We start from the raw sequence: 16,505 nt of genomic DNA, 5'->3' as shown, positions 1-16,505 counted from the left end.
TTGAGAATATAGTCTCTCTCTAAGCCTCAAGTGCCAGGCGTCTACCATGAGTTACACAGCTTAGTTCAGCACTGAGTCCGGACTACAGAGCACATGCCACTTTATTCTTAAAAGACTTTTTCACGCACTGATTAAGAAGTGCAAAAGTCTGTAGAACAGCTAATGTACTCCACACACAAACCCTGGGCCCCCAAAACTCAAGTTTGCAGTTTAACAAGCAAGGAATATTTTGGATAGACTGTTCAATAAACTAGCAGGTCTGTTATTTGGAGGAGGACACGAGTTGCCTTTGAAAATTGCTTTAAAGAACACTCTAAGTTCAATCAGATTGGATCATGCCTGTGAAATCAACAGAAGTAACTAGATTAGTTAGGACTGGAGTTCAGTTTTCACAGAAGCCCTTAACTAGCTCTGAGGAATTCTGATCTTTTCAGATAGAGATTTTTCAATCAGCAGAACAATGTGAAGGGTCATTACCGGGATTTAGAGAGTAGCCTGAGAAAAATAGAACTTCTAGGAGTCAAGCCTGGGACCTGGGCTCTCCCAGCCTCAGTCTCAGTTAGTACCTCAGAACGAACGGTCAGACCTGTCCGCCTGCTATCTCATGATCTTTGTCAAACCAGTTACTAGGTGGTTGGGACCCATATTTGCTATGATTATTACAGTTACTGAGACTAAACTAACAACATGGTGGCTTTTTTCAGCTATAGGATCTTGGTAAACCCTTCCACCATAAAGAAAGTAAGATAGGTCTCTTTAAGAGGAGAGCTGATTGGTACTCTTACTCACCTGCTATTCAATACTCCTAAGATTTCAAAGATGATGAGCTCAAACATGGTGCAAGAAAATGCAAAAGTTACAGAGAAGATCACCTGAACCACGTACTGACGCACCTGTTAAAAGCCAAATAGAGACTCAAAGTCATTTCCTTTCCAGTGTGAAATACTGAGTTGATGATCTTCTGGTTATAAGTCAGAAAACTTATTTTGAAGAAATTCTCAAGTTATTAGAAACAGGTCCATGACAGTAACTTGCCGGAAGCTAAAGAAATAGGTCAAAGCAGGTGCTGCTCCTGAATCATGGGTCACTATCACCACCAACCTCTTGTGCATGAAGGATTTAAAGCACAAGAAGAGGAAGCGACAGAGTCAGAAGCAGCACTCAGAATTCCTGCTGCACACTGACAAAAAATGACACATCTATATACACGGGTTAGGGCTAAAAGGGTTTCTTCAACATTGCAGGCCTTGGGCCAGTTTTGGAACCTCCCCTAGGAGGCCTTAAAGTATTGAGCCGAACAGAATCTCCAGAATTCTGGGCTCTTTCAGACAACAACTCAAACTCCCTGGGGAAGTTTAATGGCGAACATCCTAGAAATGACCCCAAAGTGGTCCACAACCACTGAGCTTATTACTAAATAAGGAGGATTAATTAGGAATTAATCCTAATTCCTAATGTCCAGTGTAGTTTGGTGTTTTCTGAATTCAAGGCTTCAGGGTCAGACCAGCCTTAGGATTTTGGTATTAACTTAGGATGTAAGATTGGTAATTAACACTGAAGGCCAGATACCCAAATGAATGAACATATTTATGAGACAGTATTATTAAATTCTCTCCCAAAGAATAACCGTCTGCTGTTGGTATATATACTGATATGACTAAGGCATGTATTTCTTGCTCCTGGCTTCTGGGCTATACATGACTTTCCTTAAAAAAAAAAAAAAATCAAGTAAGCTTAATTATATTCTCCAATTTAAGAATTATATTGTAGAAAAAACTTACCATCTTGGAAGTGAACGTGATTTTTCTTTAATGGAGGTATTTTTCTCGCCCCATTTAAAACAATCTATATTCACATAGCATTAGCGTAATTAAAATGATTTCTTACCTCGTAGTCCTTAAACAGTTGTCGCATGAAAAAAAGCCACCCAAATCCAAAGAAAAGTATCTGGAGGAGAAAGAAGATAGAAGGTCAATGTGCACAATCTTTTGAGAAATGTCTCATACAGACTATTTTATGATAAAAAGTTGGCTAACTAAACAGCTTATTTCAGAGATGAAAGATGACAGCCACCCATATAAGATCTACTTATTAAAGTCTTCAACACTGAGAATTATTGTTGAATTGCTCTTTAATTTTTGAAATTATCCTTGTTTTAGAACATGTTTTAAGTTAGACAAAAATTAAAGTATGTATTTTTCCTGTAATCTTATGATAATCATTTTATGACCCAGACAAATTAGCAAATAAGAAAGGAGTCAGTGAAACTTGCTTCTTATAGAAGATCCCTGTTTGCAAGTATTTAAGAAACAAAACAACTTCAAGGGAAAGGAGTTAAGATTTAAAAAAAACAAAAACGAAAGCCCTGGAAAGACTAATTTTTTAATGCTTTCCTTCATGGAGCTTTCTCAGCCTTTCCACCATCTTGCCTAATCCACATAAAGTGGTTTCCATCCCAGTGTAACGCCGAGATGGCAGGATCCCACTTTGTCAGTTTTGGTTGGAGCTGGCATCATAGACAGTAGCCACAGGACAGCTCTGTCCGGTGGGTGTTCTAAAGCTCATTTGTTTTTCACTGGTAAACAGAACCTCCTCTGTATATGCACACTCTGACACATCTCCTCTTTTCTTCTTACATTGCCTAGGAACTTTATCAAAGAAAAAAATTCTTTTATGCCTTCCCACTGACTGCAGGAGCAAGTGTGAACTCCTGAGCACGGCAAAGCAGAGCCTCCTCCTCCTCCTGTGGCCCTCCAGCCACCGCACTCTCACTTTAAGCCACATGGAACTGCCTTTCTTCTTTAGATACAACATTCTTTCATACCAAGACCCCTGCAGGTGTGGTCCTCTAGCAGGAACTTCTCTCCAGTCCCCTCTCTACTTATTCTACAGATCTTATTACTACCTCTACAAGGCTTTCTCTGGCCTTCCAAATACAAGTAACTTGTTCTTTTTATATAATCCTATTCTATCCTGTATTTCCCTTATCAAAGCACTTACCACACAGTTTTTTAATGTCTAATTTACATACATACTTTTTTTTTTTTAGATATTAGACTGTTCTGGATCTGAAGGATCCAGGATCATGTTTGTCTTGTGAATCTGTGTATCCTCAGCACGCAGCACAATGCCTGGTACATAGCAGGCTCTCCATAAACATTTGCTGAGTGGATGAATGGTCCACATAAAAGATCGTTTATTCTTCAGGAACATTTAACCTCAATTTTTTGGTAATAATTTCTATGTGTTGTGCTAGGTGCTGGGGAAACAAATATGAGTAAGACAGTTATCACCCTCAAGGATGCAAAGTATAGTGAAGACACTGAATAATCACAATATAATATGGGACATGCCGTGACAGAGACATGCACACGATACTGCAGAAGGACACGGAAGAGGGAGACCAAACCAATCTGGTAGAAAGTTAGGACAGATTTTTCTGGGGAAGATAATACCTTACATGAAGGAGGTTTTAATTTAGGGTTAAAACCTGATTATCAGGTGCAAATTTGGGGATTATACGCATTTTTCTAGAAAGAGGATCCAAGGTATTCACCGCACACTCAAAGGTTTCCACCACTATTTAAAAATGTTAAAAACAAAACAAAACACTCTCTTAAAGGATGAAAAAGAATTAGGCAGGTAAAAGACAGGTAGGAGGGTAGAAAGACAGGACTTTCTTTCCAGACAGCAAAGAGCATGAACAAAGACACAGAGGTAAGAAATAGTATGGTATACCCTGGGAACTACACACAGTTTGGTGCTACTGGAAGGTCAAATTCAAAGAAGTGGTTAAAAATGAGGCTAGAGAGGAGGAGCAGAGGACCAATCACTGAAAGCCCTGAAGGCCACCGTAAAGAGCTTGGATCATAGTCTGTAGGTGATGAGGAGTCATTTAAATCGGGAAAAGACATGGCCAGGGTTGTTCTCTATAGAGCACTATGTGGAAGATGTGTTTGAAAGAATCAACACTGCAGAGAGAGATGCATACATAGGAGGCTGTTGCAGCAGTCCAGGTGAGAGGTGATAAAGGCCTGAATTAAGATACCACTGGCTAGAGAGAGGGCAACAGAGTTGGGTACTTAGGAGGGAAAATCAGCAGGGAGGAATCAAAGATGACTAATTTGGGATACAGGATGTAGAGTGAGGCCACCCACTTTGTATAAAGAATATCAGAGGAAAAAAGGCTTGGGAATGGGGGTGGGAGGTAGGAAGACGATGAGTTCACGTCACTCCATCACTGCAGGCTAAGTGCTGGAGGGCCATCCAGGTTGATACAAAAGACAGATTATATGTGCATCAACTATACTTCATAAAAAAATTGAAAAATTAAAAAAAAGAAGACAGATTATGAAGGCAGGGCTGAGATACAGCTAAGAGCTGAAACCACCAAAGAACATGAGATCACGCAGGAGTAGCCTGTAGGGTGGAGAGAGCACCACGCCAAGAAGGAAACAGCAGAGGGTGGGAATGGGAAGAAGAGACCAAAAAGGAGACAGAGAAGGAAGGATCAGAGAAATAATAGGCATCAGGAGAGTGCGGTATCCTGAAACCAAGGAATAGAGTTTAAAGGGGTGTTAATAAAGAAGAGACTGGCAATAAAATGAGGACTGAAAAATATTCAAAAGACTTGGTAACTTGGAGGTGAGTGCTGACCTGCAGGAAAACAGTGTGAGTAGTGAGCTGGGGGCAGGAGCCAGACCTCTGTGGGTTGGGGATGTGTGGGGACTAAGGCAGTAGAGACAATCAGCACAAAGCACCCAAGGGAGAGCCTAGAATGAGAAAGAGAAAACATCAGATAGTAGCCCAAGAAGAACGTGGAGGAAAGAGAGAAACAGGCTGAGGCGAGGAAAGCAGTAAAGAGATAAACATGAGAAGGAGCTCATGAAACACTGAAGGCGAGTCAATAATGCTATTAATTTATTATTATTAGTAGCAGCTACATTTTATTGACCATTTAGTATATTCCAGGGACGCTAGGTACTTAGCCTTGTAATCTCATTTAATCATGAAAACCTGATAAGGCAGGTTTGCTGGTCCTCATTACAGAGACAGCTGAGGCTTACAGAAGTTAATCCATTTACAGTAAGGGTCACAATCAGGATTCAAGCTGAAGTCTGGGGGGCTGACTCAAAAGCTTGTGCTTTTAACCACTTCACAATAAGCTGTGTCATGATCAATGGCACAAGTGGAAAGGATGGCCTCAAACAGGAGCAGGGGCACCTTGTTTTCTGACATGGGAGAAAGGAGCTGAGAATGGTTGTGGGCAGAGATAACTGTTTACATTAAGATGTAGGAAGTAGAAGGAGCTCACATCTTTCGGCCTCACTTTTGTTGATATAGTAGGAGGCAAGGTCATCTGCCAAGACTGGCAGAGGTGAAAATGGAAAAGGAAACTTTGAAAAGAGTGATAAAGACTCAGAGAAATTATGAGGAGAAGGGAAGAAGCAGGTGGTAAAGTCAAGGAAAAAAAAAAGGTTCAATGAGCTCATGGCATCAGCAATCTGCACAGTTGTGTGATTTTCTCTAGCAGCCTTCAGGCCCCTGAGTTAGTTAGTAGTAGACAAAACACAGTAGGGACCCAAGTGTGGACTTCCGTATGTAGGTAAAGAAACAAGAGGGTATGAGAAAGTAGCTTGGATCCATGAATCCATATTTCATTGTGAGCAACTTTCACGTTGACAAAAAAGCTTAAGAAGACTTTTACACAACTAATACGAAAAAAAAAAGTACCAGGAGAATCCATTAAGTCCAAGATAAATATGAATTCTGGCAAGATTATAGAGGATCTAAAAAGCACACAGAAGAAAAAGGAAATTCCAAACAGTTTTTCAAATAAAACAGAAAGCGCACAGCTTCTTATTCAAAAAAGAGAATATTTTTGAAATTGTGCAGAGTCTTGACCTTGGGACTTAAGATTGTACTTTGGAGCTGATAAGTCTTGACTGTAGAGAAGGCTCAACACAGGGGTTAGATAACAGTTGCTTTTACACACAAACACACACACACACACAAAAGATTCCTACATTGAAAATTAGCTACAGATTAAAAAAAAAAAGATGGCCATTGGCAGGATAGTTATTAAAGAAATGACTGGAAAAGATCCCTTTCTTGGATCATTTATTTGCCCTTTTATTCATTTAACAAATATTTATTAGTATCTAATATGTACCAGGTCCTAGGGGTAGAACGGTGAACAAGGGAGCACAGATACTGCTCTCAAGGAGTCTATAATCTATGGAGGAGCTAGACAAGTAACTATGAAACACTGTGATGGTGCTGTTATAAGGGAAGTGGGCAAGGGTATTAGAAGAGCATGTATGCAGACATCTAGTTCAGACTGGAAACAGAATTGAAGAGGTAAGGGGAAAAGGTCCAGAAAGAGAAAAGACTGGCGGGAATCCGGAAGCATGATAGCATCGCTAGGTTAAGGAACTGAAAGAAGTATTGTAAGGCTAGTGTATAAAGTGAAGTGAGAAATGGTGAGAGCCAGGGCTGAAGAGGTTAAGAGCTGGTGTCTCTTGAGACCCCTAAAACCGTATTAAGGGTGTGAACTTTATCCTGTGGCATGGTGAACGATCTCTACACCAAGATGTTGCCTGAGGAGGACCAGCTTCAATATGTGACCTCTGATTTCAGATTTCATTTCAAATAAATCTTTCAGTGCGTATGAAAAAAGGAAAATGAGAGGGAGGTGTTTCTAAGGTAATCACTTCTCTCCAGAAAGGTGTTTTTTTATTAAGTAAATATTTACTGGGCCTCCACTATGTGCCAGAAACTGATCTAGATGCTGGGGAATACAGCAGAGAACAAGAAAGAGAGTAACCTGGACCTTAGGGATAAACACACAAACAATAGGATAGATATAAAGAAGAAATTGAAACAGGGAAATGAGATAGACGGGGCTGAAATGGGGGCTACTATGGGGGTAGGGAGTCAGGTAAAGCCTCCCCAAAGTGACATTTTTACTGATGCCTAAATGATAATGAAGTAGCCACATACATATCTGAACCAAGAATATTCCACCCAAAGGATCCTTTAGGTCTTCCTCATTTGTAAAGAGCAGGTTTAAGAATTAAATTTAATATTGCATGTGAATGGATCTGTGAAAGTTAAAGTACTATATAGCATACACGATCAGAAACCACTTTCTTCGTTCAACTTATCAATAATATTCATGTTAAAAATCTTAGCGGTTACAATGCAATCCATTTTCCTCACTGATTTTCTTATTTTTATTCTGAGTGAAAAAATGCTACTTGAATATTGTCATTTTTCTTGAGTTGGTACTAGGATTAAAAATAACTCCGAACTGTCATAAAGGGCAACAGGAAGCCTTAGACCTAAGTTAGAAAAGCAAGAGAATTACATGTCCAGCATTTTGTAGATCGATACATTTGAATACTATGAAGGCAATATACATAGTAATTATGAAAACTTATAAAGAATGGTAAACTTTAAAAAAATTATTGTATCTGGATGTTCTTTGTTTCATACTCTAAAAATGTTTTAATAAAAGTTTTTCAAGAAACAAGGATAATGCTCTACTCCAAAGACAGAAGCATTAGGTTAAAGCAATACAAAAACAATAAAAAAAACCCCAAAGACTTAGTTTACTTTAAGCCCCCAAAGGAACTGTTTCTGTCATGTGCCACTTGAAAAAAAAAGACCAATTAAAAAAAATTCTATAAATTACTGGAAAAATGGAGGGTGGGAAGATAAGTACTTAGGTAGTTTGAGCTTCTACAAATTTTAACAGTTGGCCAACAAATATCTGAGTGCTTGCACGTGGAGGGGCGACAGAGCTATGAACAAGCCATTATCTCAAAAAATAAATTCATAAATAAATACACAAATGATATCAGTGCTATGAAGAATGCTGTGAAGAAAATAGAGTAACTCGACGAATGACATGGTAAAAGCAAGAGCTTCACTAGAGGAAGCTTCTATACAGCAGGGACAGTCAGTGTCTTACTTATGTTTTTATCCTCAGAACTTTATATAAATGTTCGATATAAGTTTGTTGACTGTACCAATGAATGAAGTTGGTCAATCTGGAAGGTAAGAGGGTCAGAAAAAGATACGAAGGGCCTGGGCAGCAAACAGAGGATAAAGGATGGAGGTGTGACTGTACAAACGAAACCTGAGAGTTTGAGGATCTCTGAAGTGACGACGCCAAATTCCTCCGCACCCGGATTCAGGATTTGACAACTACCCGGCAAAGCCCTCACGTGTCCCCAGGGGCCAGCCCGGATTGGCGAGTCGCGCCCTCGGCGCCCGGAACCACTGTTCCTTAGTCCGCGGGACAGGGGCCAGAGCAGCGCCCCAGGGCGCTCTGGGGACCGCTCCCTCCTCGCCGCGCACTCGGAGCGCGGAGGCCACCTGACCTCGGCTGCCAGACGCGGCCGGGAGAGCTAGGGCGCGGGGGCGCCGACGGCCGCAGGACGCCTCCTGACAGCGAGGGCGGAGGGGACCGGACGCAGCGAACCCCACACCCTCGCCGAGGTCTAGGCCCGGTGAGGCGGGCACAGGCCGCGGGCAAGCAAAGCGAGGCCCCGGGCCAGCCCGCATCGCTGAGGCCCGGAGAAGACGGCTCGGGAACGGGAGGCTGAGGAGTCCCGGGGTGGGACGCGGTGGCTCACCTGGGAGGTAATCATGATGCTGGAGTCGATCAGGAAACTCATGGCGAAGCGTAGGGAGGCCCCGTGCCTCCACTTGCCACTCCCCGAGGCCACAGCGCGCTCGGGCCGCCGGGCCCTTCACACAGGCCGCCTTCGCCCGGGGGCCGCCGCCGGCACCGCGGCTTAGCAGCCCGACGCCATCAAGCTGCGCGCCGGCCAGCCAATCAGCAGCTACATCCCCCGCTTCCCGCCTCGGGCTAGGAGTGGGCGGGGCGCCTGAGAGCAGAAGGCCGGGGGTGGGGCCAGGGAGAGGGCGTTCCGGAGGCGGGGCCCAACTAGAGGTGGCCTGGCTGAAAGGGGCGGGGTACGCTCATGTTTGAAAATTCAAAAGCCGATGTCATGTAAGCTAGTATTTCCATTTCTAAGGATGAAGGAGGTGGGGCCTGAACTCACACCGTATTTTAAATGGTAATTCTATTTCACAATGGCCATAGCTAATAAGATGAAGTTAATAATAATGATCATTATAATGAGTTAGACCATAAATCAGGCATTGTATTCTAAATGTTACAACGTATACCTGGCTCCACAAACAACTACATAATTATGGGTGAGGGAAGATTGGAAAGGCAGGTGAGATTTTAGCAAATACAGCTAACCAAATAAATTAGTGATGTGATAACAACAGCAAAAAGCGCACACTACCTGTAACAAGAGAGTGACAACCTCATTGTGCTTGGTGCCCATCAGCTCATACCTAGAGTGCTGCACTCTCGGTACCTCACTTTTAAGAAGCAAATAGTTGTATTGTGCACGGTCAGAAGTGAGTCACCAGATGAGCACAGAAGAACTGAAGAAGACTCAGGAACATTGACAGCTGTCTTCATGTAAAAGAATGGATAAAACTGATATGGCCCCAATAGATGGGGCCTTCCCTGGACAGATTTCCTGCCCCGCCCCCCGCCCCCTACCCCTGTCCTCTGTCTGCCTCTTGTCTGTAGAGAACTTTAGCCTCCTAGGCCTTCCCTGCGTTCCAAAGAATAAATTTAATCAGAGAAGTGAGAAAATGCAGAGAGAAAAGAAAACAATCAAGCAGGACAAAATAATAATGGTTTAGCCATTAAACAAAGTCAAGGACCTTTAGTTCCTCCTTAAGGGCTATATATAATATTCAGATCCATATCCTTTAAGCTGTTTTGCAGATACTGAAACCCCCACTAAGTGGAAGAAGTTAACTGTATGCTGCCCACAAGCAGGTAGACCCCGATGAGAAGGTTGATGATGTTGACTCCTGATTACCTCACCACCAACCAATCAGAAGAATATCCACAAGCTGATCACACCCCTTACCTCACCACCAACCAATCAGAAGAATATCCACAAGCTGATCACACACCCCACAACCCACTCCCCCCATCTTTTACAACCTTTCCCTGAAAGCCTTTGGGGAGTTTAGGCCTTTTAAGGACCAACTGCCTAGACTCCTGTCTCCAATCAACCTGGTGTCAGTTGATTGGCTTTGCTGCGCGTGGGAAAGCAGACTCAAGTTTTGTTCAGTAACAGTAGGACAAAGGACTGGAAGTTACATGAAAGTAAATTTAATTCAAAACAAGGAACAATTCTTTAAGAGTCTGAAAATGAGTTATTTTAGGAAAATGTCACCCCTGCCCCCCACCCATGTTGCAGTGGCTCCAATGTAGACTAAATCACTACTTCATCCATTCAATACTCATTTCCTGGAGGTTTAATGCACCGTTGTGGGGCTCATCCTCTCCTACCAGGGCTCTAGCTCGTCCTTGTACCTCCTGCAGTCTCACCGGCCTGAAGCTGACTCCAGCTGAGGGCAATCACCCAGTGTTGTCTGCATTCAAGTCTGCATTAAAAACCTGGAAGCACAACGTTGAATGGACCTGCGTCTAGGACCTGGTGCTTAGACGACTGCAATCTGAGTAACTGAGACTCATAGACTTAGTATACACGAGGGAAGATGTCTCTCTTTCTTAGACTTGAACTCTGCCCACATTAAGCAGCCAAAACTACCTGTCAGATGTCCAATCCCCGATCCAGAAAGCCAGGGAGCAGTGGAGGCAGCCCTACTAAGGGAGAGTCTTAGACCAGAGACCTTTGCATCCCTGGCTACACCTATCAGGAAAACAGGTGGATGGCCATGCAGATGCTCCCATGTAGGCATTGACCTATACACACTGAGTTAGAGTCTCAGCTAACTGGATCCTAACGCCCCAGCCAAGCCTCAGAGAACTGCAGGCCCTGCCAATATCTGACTGCAACCTCATGAGAGACCCCAAGCTGCTCCAGAACTCCTGACCCACAGAAACTATGAGAGATAATACATGCTTATTGTTGTTTTAGGTCACTAAGGTTTGGTGTGCTCTGTTACAGAGCAATAGGTAACTAATACACAAATCATCACAGGTAACATTTTTACTAAATATTTGCGTGGCAGAGCCTAAGGCTCTATCCTTGTAACCTTTGATTTTCATTCTTCACTACTCACTGTTCAGTTGTTAAGCTAAAGCCACGTACTTTAGGATATTGTTACAGGCGCACCTCTAGTGTGGGTGGTCCTCTAGTCCACAATCATTCAAAGACTCTGATCACCATCTTCAACATATGGTTTCCAGAGTTGCTCTGGGAAATGACATCCAGCAATTCATACAAAAATTCCTCCTCCTTCCTTTATTTCTGATAAAGCAAGCTGCCTGCCTTCAGCCCGGAATTCCTGGGACCTTCAGGGAATCTCTTCCTCAGATATATTCCCATGTAGTGTTGGCTGCTCCAGTGCTGGGGAATGCTGAGCCAGTTATCTCCCTCCTGCCCTGGGAGATGTCTCAGTAATATTCATTCATTCATTGATTCATTCATTCATCAGACATTACTCTGTTCCAGGCACTGTGTGATGAAGTACTGAATATTCGGAGGTATATAGTATGAATTCTCTTCTTGAAATCACTCTTGATAAGTGCTATAATAGTAGTGCTCACAAATACTGAGGGATCACAAAGGAGGGAGCAACTGCCTTTGTCTCGGGGAATTTGTGAAATTTTATAAAGAAGGAGGCAACTGAGCTGAATCTTGGAGAACGAGAAGGAGCTGACTGTAGGAAAAAAGGCAGGAAGGGCAGAGTCCTGAAATAACATGGAATTCATTCATCACTCAGTGCCAGGCCTGCCCATGTTGGGGACCAGCCAATGTTTCAGTAAGCCTGGGCCACGTGCGTGTAGGGACAGATGTGGGAGGTGAGGCTAGAAAGGTGTTGTACCTACCAGTCAGGGGCTTGTATGCAATAGAGAAAATTTTGGCTATGTTAAATTTTTTAAAAAAGGAACTTTGAGGGTAGTTTAGTGACTTAAAGGAAGGCTGATGAACCAGGATCTGAAAAAAGAAGAACTAAGCATCTTCCAGAAATCTAGGTAAGCAGAAACTAATTGTGAGTCTCTTTGAGGGCTTCTGTCAAGATAAATAAATTCCAACCAAGTTTTAATCTCTTGATTACTTCACTCAAGATTCACATTTCAGGAAGAGAGTATATGGTTGGCCCATATGAGTTTAAAAAAACCCATGACTCTTGACCAGGGGAAGTCAGGTAAACATTACTAAGAGTCCTACCAAGACAATATCCAATTGAGGAAGAGTATTTTCCAAAAAGTAAAACTGAGATATTAATATGGAAGAAAGGAGAATAGATTCAAGGCAGGTAAAAACAGACATCCTCTCTAGGTGGGTTGAAGCAGGTTAAAAAGGCTTTATAAGTCATGGTAAGGAACTTAGAATTTATTGGGTAAGCAACTGGGTCATTGAAGAATTTTAAGCAGAGAAGTGACACGAAAAATCTCAGACAGAATCTTTTGGCTAATTTTATCTATGTTTCTCTGTAATGAATAACTTTAACTCATTCCACAGTTTTCAATGACATGGAAGAGAACAAATCCTATTCTTATTGTCTCTTCCCAAAAGGCCAAACAAGTGTACTTTGATTTTTCCAGAGACTTGTGCAGAGAAAGGGAGAGGACAAACTGTCCAAACCTCAATTGATGAGGAGAGTTTTCAGGTTCTTCCTGAATCAGATTCTCCACCATTTCACCCAAAGGTGTGCTGGGGGTGGCTTGTACTGGCTTGTAAGAGTCATTTGCTAAATTTCCTGGAATTTTGTGACCCAGTCGTTAGGTATAGTCATTATAAACAATTAAACTACATAAACTTAAACAAAAATGAAACACAAAGGTAACACTCAAAGCTCATCACTTCTTAATTATTTTACTATTATCTATGCCCTTGAGGTTATTTATCGTACAGTGGAAATATTTTATAATGTTGTGCTGTTGCATATCTCTTCTCGGCTCACTGTCCAGGGACATTATATTGGTGGGTTGAAATTGGTGATGGTGGCAGAATTTACGCCAAGGAAATTGGCTAACGGGACAAACCAGGGCTTCTTTACCCCAGAAAGAACTGGTTGTTACACATTTACCAGCGTACCACTGCCCCCCTCCCCAGACCCCAACCCCCTTGTCCCACAACCCCTTAATTTCAAATGAAGAACACCAGAAACTGGGGGAGTCTTTTAAGGGGTAGCATGGCCGACGGATCAAAAGGAAAAAAAAAAATGATGGTGAAAAGTCAAGTTAGTTTTATTGTTTGGTAACAGTCTAACACATGACTATTAGCTCCGACATAAAGATGGGGAAGGCTGGAGAAATTCAGGGCTCAGTCCCAATACCGCCGCTCCCCTCGGCCGGAGATCTCCCCAGGAAGTTTGTTATGAATATATCTCTTAGCTGAGTCTTTACTAATCCTGCTTCATAGATGGAAAATTTGCAGAAAAAGGCAATGAAGCCATCTACTCTTCCCTCCAGGAGACTTGATCAGTTCTTCCAGAAGACTCTGTCTGCCCTGGAGAACTTCCAGAATGCATGGGGCTGGAGCCTCCAGTATACCCCACTACCTCATCGGTCACCGTGCAGTGGAATTCCACTCTCCTGGCTTTGGGAGCTGCAATGCCTAGGGCAGTGGGAGTGATGTGTCTTCCGTAAAAACCTTTCTTTCTTTTTATTTAACTACTGAACCTAGAATTTTATTTCCTTTTTTCCCTTCCTCCCTCAATTACATATTTAGTTATGATACTATAATTACAAGAAGGGAGAGTCTCCCTGCCTATCTCACTATCACTTCTAGGCACACGCTTATTTCCTTTTACAGTTTGTATTTATGCTTAGAGGAGTTTCCAGCCAACTAGGGAAACATTTTCATCTAAACTTTGCTAACCTGCGTTGTGTGATCATTTGCACATGATGTGCAGAGAGGGATAACTCAGGGTGAGGAGCAGGGGAGGGGAGGATGAGGGGGAGTGGGATGGGGGCTGCCGTGTGAGTGGCATGCTCATCCTGACCCCGCCAGCCCCAGGGACCCTCCTCAGGAACTCAGGAAGAGCAGCTGTCTGCACCAGTCTTGCCTCAGACCTTCTGCATGACTTGGGCTGAAGCGTTCCTCCATGCAGCTCTTGGAGGATCCATGAACTCCCTTCTGCCACGAGTCAGAGACCATCTCAGGGGCTGGAGCCTCTCTCCACACGAGCCCTAGTAAGCCGAGTACCTGCAGCACCACTCTCAGCAATAAATTCTTGCATGATGAAATATATTCTTTTTTTTTTTTGTAGTAAAATTCTAAGGACTTCAAGGCTACAGAAAAATTGACCTTTCTCCCGCCCCACCCTTACTTCCTTCACTTTACTCACTGGCTTACTTTTAATCAGCATCTCAGAAACCATCTGTGCCATATTTGAGAGTGGTGACTGTTACTGCTTCAGTATACATTTTACAATAAGGACTTGGGACAAATTTGGATAAGACCTTCTTCCCTTTCAATTTCCAAATTAGCGAATTTTTAAAAAGGCCCACTTATTTCTTCTAGTATGCTCCTAGTGTTTCTTGCGTATTGAGTCATTTGATCCACCTTGTGAAGGAGGGGCAGAACTTATCATTCACAATTAACCTACGGAGAATTGTTGTCTGGAGCAGGTAAATGACATCTCGGGGTTCCCAGCACCAGAGAGCTGCAGTCAGCACTTCTGATTTTGAACCTCAGTGTTCTTCGTGGGAAAATCTGATCCCTAGGTCTCACTGAGCTTCAGGCATATTTGTCCAATTCTGTGTTGCCGGCTTCACCTGGGTGCCAACTAACAAAGTCGCGATGAAAAGCAGATAGGCCTTTTTCTGATACCCCAAATGCGACGCCTACGGATTATGGAGCCAGGTTTGAAATTTTCTAGCTGAACTTTGAGTAACTCTGCCCCTCCTGGTCACAGATCTCCCTCGACGGAGGTGTCATGGCTGCTGTTGGACAAGCGGCCCTTTCCTTCGGGAGAGAGCTGCACTTGTGGTAGCCTGCTGTCCGGGGCTTCTTAGTACTGGTAGTTCCACATACCAGAAAGGTTTATTCTAACAAGGGGACGACCAGGATTAGGATTTAAAGCTGGGCTTTAACGGAGCCCAGGGGCAGTTATCATCTTGAGTCAGTTGTAATGATTTGCCTCAGATACTGAGGGACCCAGCTGTCCAGAGTAAGGTCCTCCACAGACACACAGCTGCCTGTGAATGGAGCCTGGCAGCTGTGTGGCAACTTAAGATGGGGCATGAAGGGACGTTTTCCACGGGATGACAGCAATTGCCAGTCTGTCCCCAGCCATCTCTCAAGGTCAAATAGGTTCCTATTAAACATATGAGGTCAAGAGTCTGTTTGGAGTCTTCTCTGAGAAAACTAATCTCCAGAGTGTCTATTCCACACTGAAAAACTCTCACCAGGTAACTGCAGGGCGGGATGGGAGGGTCAGATAGAAGCTACCCACCTGCTCTTCTTCCTGGTCTCCCCGGGGCCGCACCACTCTCAGGCACCGCTCAGCAGACCCCAGACATGGCATCCAACTCATTAGTCCTCATGGTACCCCTGGAGGTAGGTTGGTGGCAAATGCCATCTCCAGTTTGTAGACAGAAAACAGGTACAGAGAGGTTAAGAGATGACAATAACACAGCTACTAAATGGCTGAAATAGAAAAAAAAAAATCCTGGTCCCTTGATGGCCTGTGTCTGTTTTTTCCAAAACAGGCTTCCTTGTTTGTTGGGAAGACTGAGAGGCAAAGTGGCAACTTCCACAGCGGTGGGAGGTGGCAGCGGCGGGGGGAGGTACAGACACTGAAGCAGGATGCTGCTTCCTTCAGGGAAATACACTCACACACTTGTGCCCTGGCCGAGACAAGGAGACCAGGGGACTTCACCTACACCTCTGCTCTGGTCCCAAAGAGCACCAGCGGTTTCCACTCAGGACAGGGTGCAGGTTTTCCTTTCCTCTTTCAGAGGAGGTCCTAGTTGGGATAGACATGTTATTCTGGTAATGATGAAGCTACTCTCAGGCTCTGAGTCTACATCTTCTTAAAATGTGTCTTCAGGAGCAAAGCTGTAGAAGCAGTGGTGCAGCCGTTGGGGTGAGTGCGATGGTGCCTGGTTCTCAGGCCCTGGGATTTTGTTACTTCCCTCACCGCACAGAAGAAGGTCTGTCTGGAATAGTGTTGACTGCAAGGAGAAGGAAGATTCAAGCAGTAGCCAGCAAGTCACGTGTCTACAAGGCAAATATACCTCCTCTTCCATTCAGTTGTCCATCACCTGACACATTCCTTCATTGAGAGTTTGTCACTTTGGATTAATCTAGGTAAAATACACTCGAGGCTTTCTCTTTTCAAATATAACTTTTCCCTGGAGTGATTATCAAAAAAAATCATACCTTAGAAAGAATTTAATTTTTAGACCATTTTGCTTTAGAATGGAGCACCAAGGAATGGGAATACTGTCACGGGGAAGGGATCGTTTCAGAGTA

At 43.4% G+C, this 16,505-nt stretch overlaps 1 protein-coding gene across 3 annotated transcripts in view; it reads right to left on the bottom strand.

Moving 5' to 3' along the window:
- The window catches only part of GPR89A (G protein-coupled receptor 89A), a 45,579-nt gene extending 36,713 nt beyond the window's left edge, over window positions 1-8,866 (bottom strand). Inside the window, exons 1-3 of one of the 3 annotated variants that reach the window (XR_012501259.1) lie at window positions 8,643-8,864; window positions 1,888-1,947; window positions 790-893 (exon numbers count right to left, since the gene is read on the bottom strand). Coding sequence is in view for 2 of the 3 variants with exons in the window: in XM_045505273.2 (XP_045361229.1) it covers window positions 790-893; window positions 1,888-1,947; window positions 8,643-8,684 (206 nt within the window). In the remaining variant the exon portion in view is untranslated. Of the gene's footprint in view, window positions 1-789; window positions 894-1,887; window positions 1,948-8,642 lie in introns of all 3 variants that reach the window. The other 2 variants (XM_045505273.2, XM_010968220.3) reach the window with 2 other exon arrangements.
- Between the last annotated feature and the right edge of the window lie 7,639 nt (window positions 8,867-16,505).

This window comes from Camelus bactrianus, chromosome 21, assembly GCF_048773025.1.
Source record: "Camelus bactrianus isolate YW-2024 breed Bactrian camel chromosome 21, ASM4877302v1, whole genome shotgun sequence".
Lineage (NCBI taxonomy): Eukaryota > Metazoa > Chordata > Mammalia > Artiodactyla > Camelidae > Camelus > Camelus bactrianus.
The sequence above is the reverse complement of the archived record's forward strand: the minus strand, read 5'-3'. Positions and strand labels throughout refer to the sequence as shown.